Source organism: Medicago sativa, chromosome 4 (assembly GCF_051527215.1).
Source record: "Medicago sativa cultivar Bolivia chromosome 4, Bolivia_mono, whole genome shotgun sequence".
Taxonomy (NCBI): Eukaryota; Viridiplantae; Streptophyta; class Magnoliopsida; order Fabales; family Fabaceae; genus Medicago; species Medicago sativa.
This window is the reverse complement of record NC_140752.1, coordinates 96,719,034-96,725,329: the sequence shown is the minus strand read 5'-3', so window position 1 is coordinate 96,725,329 and position 6,296 is coordinate 96,719,034. Positions and strand designations below refer to the sequence as shown.

At 33.8% G+C, this 6,296-nt stretch overlaps 1 protein-coding gene across 1 annotated transcript; it reads left to right on the top strand.

Moving 5' to 3' along the window:
- Positions 1–1,927: 1,927 nt before the first annotated feature.
- Positions 1,928–5,775, top strand: LOC146934273 (V-type proton ATPase subunit E-like). Its single transcript, XM_085706144.1, has 6 exons — positions 1,928–2,128; positions 2,251–2,351; positions 3,026–3,212; positions 3,610–3,806; positions 4,211–4,310; positions 5,524–5,775. Exons 1-6 carry the CDS (start codon positions 2,027–2,029, stop codon positions 5,557–5,559), a joined length of 723 nt encoding a protein of 240 aa, XP_085562270.1. The 5' UTR covers positions 1,928–2,026; the 3' UTR covers positions 5,560–5,775.
- Positions 5,776–6,296: the final 521 nt, after the last annotated feature.

The following is a 6,296-nucleotide window of genomic DNA, read 5'->3' as shown; positions in this document are numbered from 1 at the left end:
AAATACTCACTTGCATTGCCATTCATTCCACACATCATTCTGCAATATAAACAAAGATGCTTATGACGTGAAAATATATATATTTCTCAAATTTAGGTTAGTATGATAGTTACTTTGATTTATCATTTTTTTTAAGTATGTTCTATGCACACCTTTGTTTTTAATTGTCTTCACTTAAGTATTTATACTATGCCAAGAAGTTTTGATATTAATTGTCTTCCTTTCACTAACAGCTAAAGGCAAAGATGGTGACAAGTTTGAGGAGTCTATACGAACAGACCTGTTAAAGTTGTGAACTTATCATGTGTTAAAGTTGATGTCCTAATACTTTGATATAAGTTTGTTTGAGTCAACTTATCATGTATTATTTAAATTTAAGTTTTGATTAGAAATTCTAATCGAATATAAATATGATAATTTTTCTTTGTAGATTCCCTTGATATTATGACTATTTTCATTTCAATATTGTATCATTGTTTAGCTCTTATGGTTTTTTAGTAGACCCGTGCGATAGCACGGGTCAAACATCTAGTTTGTGTAAATAGTTTATCTTTGTAATTTTTTACCCTAATCTCGGTTTTCAAGTCTCCCATGTCATTGATGTATCCATACGTTATTATTTATATTTATGTTCTTATTTAATTATTCTTGTATCTATTTGAAGATAAGATTTTTTTTTGTTGGTTATTTGAAGGTAAGATGATATAATAGTTTTATATATGTTTTAAATGTTGAACCGACCAATTCAATAAAAGGATCAATCAGATAAGTAAAAGATCAGTCAAATTAGAGGTTAAATATCAGACATTTAAGATCAAAAAGCTCAAACAAATCATTCATTTTAGGATATTGTGTTTTTTACAAACCAGTCGCTCATTGAGAATTGAGATACATAAAGAGTAATGAATAAAAGAAATTCTATAAAATTGACACGCAAGACACAAATACAGGTTTGGTGTTGTTATATATAAAAAATCGATATTTTTACAAAAAATAATTGATTATTTAAAAGGAAGAATGATAAAATTATAAGTACTTTATCTAACAAAAATTATAAATATAATGGTTTATAAAAGAAGTCCCGTGATATTAACTGATATGAAAGAGATATTGCATATAGGGATGGCAAAGCGGGCCGGCCCGCCCCATTTAGGGCCGCCCCGTCTAAGCCCGCTAAAAACGAGACGAGACGAGTCAAATTTTGTGACCGAGTCCAAAATCTCACCCCGCCCCGTTTAATGACGGGCTTGCGAGTTGGCGGGCCGGCCCGCCAAACAAAAATTTTTTAAATTTTTTTTTTTTACAACTTAATTCTCACAAAAAAACTATGTTGCTTTTATCGTAAAAAAAATATAAAAGAATAGGTAGCAAGTAAACTTGTGAAAAACAAAATAATTATCAAATTGTCGAATTCAACATCATAACTAATAGCAAAATAAGGCAAATGCGCAACATAAAACAAATCATAAAATAAATCCAACAACCAAATTATAAAATAAGTCTCAAAATAAATAAACTCAACAACCAAGATAAATCCAAAAGCATAAAATAAGTCTCAAAATATATCTAACAACCAAAATAAATCGAAAAACATAAAGTAAGACTCAAAATAACAAATTGAAACACGAGTTAAGCGGGCCGGCCCGCCCCGCCCCGTGCCCGCCCCGTATTTTAACGAGACGAGCCGAGCCAACTATAGAAAGCGAGTTCAAAATTTCGACTCAGCCCGCCAAAAATAGCGGGTTAAACGGGCCGGCCCGGCGGGTCAGACCCGTTTTGCCACCCCTAATTGCATACGAGTCGAAGTTCGAATCTTAAATATCGTGCTTATTCACCTTAACAATTTTTTTTTCTTCCAGAAAGTAAAAAACTTTCACCGCAAAAATTATAGTCATCAGATGGTGAGAAAGTAAGTTACTTGCATATTTAAAAGGAGCTTAGCTGGCCCCCGTAGTATTAGACTGTGAAACATATCAACTTGAGTCGGCCATTGACGAACTTGTTTTCCTGTCGATCTTCTCCGAAAATGAACGATGGTGATGTCTCTAAGCAAATCCACCAGATGGTGAGATTTATCCGCCAAGAAGCTGAAGAAAAAGCCGGCGAGATCTCTCTCTCTGCTGAAGAGGTAACGCCATTTCTCTAATCATTCTCTTTTCTCGATCAAGCTTCATTGCATTGCATTGAAATTTGATCCTCTCGGCAATGTAATTCTCCTGTTTTTTTTTTTTTTTTTGTTTCTTCGTGTAGGAATTCAATATCGAGAAGCTTCAGTTGGTTGAAGCTGAGAAGAAGAAGATCAGACAAGAATATGAGCGGAAAGAGCGCCAAGTTGAAATTCGAAAGAAAATGTAATTTTCTCTGAGCTTTTTTTACGCTGTTTTTTTCACTGATAATTTGAACTTTCAATTGTTTTTTATTACTTTGACATTTGTCTGTGGAATTGGTTGAAATTGAATTCTGGTGATCGTTTCCGATCACAATCTCAATGTTATAATTTCAGATATTGAATATATTGGCATATATCTTGTTTTTTTTATCCTTGCATGTGATAGTGACACAAAGCATGTTGATTATTATTATTTGCCAAAGCTTGATTTCTGGTCATTGTCTAGTGGATCATTATCGTGATGTTCGGTTAAATGTAGTTTGATGTTTAATTTAGCTTCACTCCGTATCTTCATTGTGTTTTTTGATGTAGAACTGACACTTCTGATGGAAGACGTGTTATATGTCGGACACCAACTTGCCTTTGATTACATCCAATTACTTAATTTTTTTCAAAAAAAAAAATCCGGTGTCAACGTGTGTCTGGTGTCCGTGTCTCTCTCGGTGCTTCATACATGTCAGATTAAACTTAAGGTTTTTTATTTCCAAAATATGATGTGTGGAACTTATTTTTTTATGTGAAACTTAATTTGTTACATGATGTGAATATTGTGCATTTCTGTATTGTTATTCTAAACTTATAAAAATAGTGCTAGTTGATATATTCTAATTTCTGTGGCCCAATTGTTTGTGGCAGTGAGTACTCAATGCAGCTGAATGCTTCTCGGATCAAAGTTCTTCAAGCTCAAGATGACATTGTTAATTCAATGAAAGAAGTTGCAGCCAAGGAACTTTTGAATGTGAGCCGTCATCACCGTGTTGAAGATATTTTACATGTGGGAAATCATGAGTACAGAAACCTTCTAAAAGATCTCATTGTTCAGGTCAGTTAACATTTAAATATTTTACACCTAATTATCGTTTGATCTTGCATTTTGCCAAGTATCTTTATCATTTGTAGATTCTTGTTTACACTTATCGGTAGTGTTGCTGTTACTTACTTACTGTGTTCCAATTTTATATTATTTGTAGATTTTCGTTTGATCTTGAACATTACACTTATTGTTCACACTTATTGAAGTTACAAGTTATATAACTAGTATATTCATGAAAAATTGGAGTGATCAGGGGACCTTAATGAACCATTCTCATTGATTGTTTCAAATGATAATTATATACTGGCATAGGAAGCAACCAAAATAATTGAAGTTAGCATGTTTAATTGAAGTTACAAGTATGTGGACTAGGAGTATAATGTAATATAAGATTTGTACATTGCAGAGTTTGCTAAGACTGAGAGAACCTTCTGTCTTGTTGAGATGTCGGAAACATGACGTGCACTTGGTAGAACATGTGCTGGATGCAGCTGCACAGGAGTATTCTGAAAAAGCAGGTGTTCATCCACCAGAGATCATTGTTGACCACAATGTCTATCTTCCACCTGCACCCAAGCATCACAACACTCACGAACCCTACTGGTAAAGTTCATGTTGTAGACTTCTATTTAAATATTAAGGAACTGTATGGATCTGTTAATCAGGGTCTTGCTTCTTACTCATGTTGTACATTTTTCTTGATTAGTTACACATATTCTGGTCAAAATTAATCAAGAGTTTCAAACATAAGATTACCATGTTTTTAGTTGACTGAGCATACTTGCTAAAGTTGTATTAGTGTGTGTTTGGGAGACTCGATAAATCACGACAGTACCATATGGTCAAACGACTCTACAATTTGTTGCTTTTGTATTTTCGTGTTGATTTGACATTGAGACGTAAGAAAGCCTTCTCTGATGGCCATCTAAACATGTGATTAGTTGTGTACCTGCTTTAATATTAGATATCAGTTTTAGCATAGCTGATTATATTTGTGGAAAATTCAGCTCTGGTGGGGTGGTGTTGGCTTCTCGTGATGGAAAGATTGTGTGTGAAAATACTCTTGATGCACGGCTGGATGTAGTGTTCCGTAAAAAGCTTCCGGAGGTAATTTTTTTTGTGCATTGCTATTGTCATGTTCTGTGAATCGTTTCTCTTCATTATAATAGTTTGTATTGCTGACTTTCATATTATTTTCAACTAGAAAGGCAGTTATTTTTTGTACCAAAAAAAAAAAAAAAAGGCAGCTATTTTTATGATATTTGAACTTTGACATTGAAATATAACACTTCAACTGATTCATACTCATACACACTTTGATAAACAACTAAGACAATTAACTTGAAATATTGTACGTATTAAGGGTAAGATAGCTGGGGAGGGACTTCAGGGCTAAGGTTATTAGTATGCAACAAGGAATAAAGTAGTTCTTCAAACAAAACTCTGTGAACTGCTCACCCCCTGATAACTTCTAACATTTGCAATTCTCTTTCCTTACTCAATGTGTATTTTCTTGGATCGTGCTATGCACTTCAGTCGTTAATATTCTAAACTTTTGAATTTTTGGCTTGAAAACCAGGGAGATTTTTCCCCTTCTCTCTGTTTGCACCTTTGTATTTGCTATACTGCTCCAAAAGATCATTTTCACCAATTATTCCTCCCATATTCTCATCAATCCGTTATCACCCCACTTCCCATCAAATTATATTCTGTTCACCTTGGATATCTGGGAGGAAAACTTTGGTATTTTTTGGAGTGTCCTGTTTACGAGAATATGTGGGTTGTCTCATTTTATTTAGTTGGTTTATTAGTCTTGGGCAATTTCGTCACAGCTTTAAAAAACTACCACATATGTGTGGCTCAAAGGATGATTTGGCAAATAGGTCACATGACAATCAAAGTTGGCAATAGGTCCACATCGTTTTATTGTTTCTTCTGTTATGTGGGTGATGTTGAAAATGACTGGTTAGCATCTGGTGACTAATGAAGTTTCTCAGATTATATTTTGTTGACTTTGGATATTGTATAGAATGAAAACTTTGGTATTTTTTGGAGTGTCCTATGTAGGAGAATACGAGGGTTGTCTCATTTTATGTATTTGGTTTATTGGTCTTCTGCTATTTTGTCTTGGCGTTAAATAAATAAATACCACATATGTTTGCACTCATGTGTGGCTCCAATGAAGATTTGGCTATAGATCATATGATAATTGAAGTTATATTGTCCACATTCTTTTTTGTTTCTTCTGTTTTATGGGAAGTGTTGAAAATAAACTGGTTAGCATCTGGTGACTAATGAAGTTTCTCGCTCATTGCCACAGATCCGAAAGCAGCTCTTTGGACAAGCTGCTGTTTGATGACTTCGATTACATTTGTTGCCCCTGGAATACATATCCTCAATGTCATTGCTTATGTAAACTTGTTCTTTGAAATACTCCATTTTTTTATAGGACCTGTAGTTCTCATATCGTGTATGATGGGGGCATGTGGTGTTGAAATACTCCAATATAAGTTTCACCTTGATGGTGTTTTCTCCGACTAGTTGCAAATAATATATTGGACATTGTTGCCAATGTTGTGATGTTTGCTGTTCTCCAATAGCGTGCATGGTGAAAGTATACAACTGTTCTCTGTTGAAAATAGAACTCTTATGCAGTGACTGGATTTATGATCTCTACCCAGGAGAGACGTCCAAATTATGCTATTTTCTTACTTATTTTTCTAAAAAACTAGTTACAAACCCGTGCTTCGCACGGGGGTTCAGTAACGTATTTGACAAAATATTATATTGGAATGATAGATTGCAAAATGACAGATAATTATAAACCATAATACAATATTTAGAGTACTCTTGCATTACGGATTACAAAATTAAATCTTCAAAATGGCTTGATCACGAGTAACAAATGAAAACATATTTAGTCAGCGGTAGAAACACTTTTCCAGTAAAAATTGATATCTATCTATAAACCAATAAAAACCCTATTACCAAAGCTACCTGATTTATATCATTTTGACTTTCAGCTTCAACATATATAAATCATTTCACATGATCTACAACAAAGACAGATATTAACTGCAATTTAGTATCCAG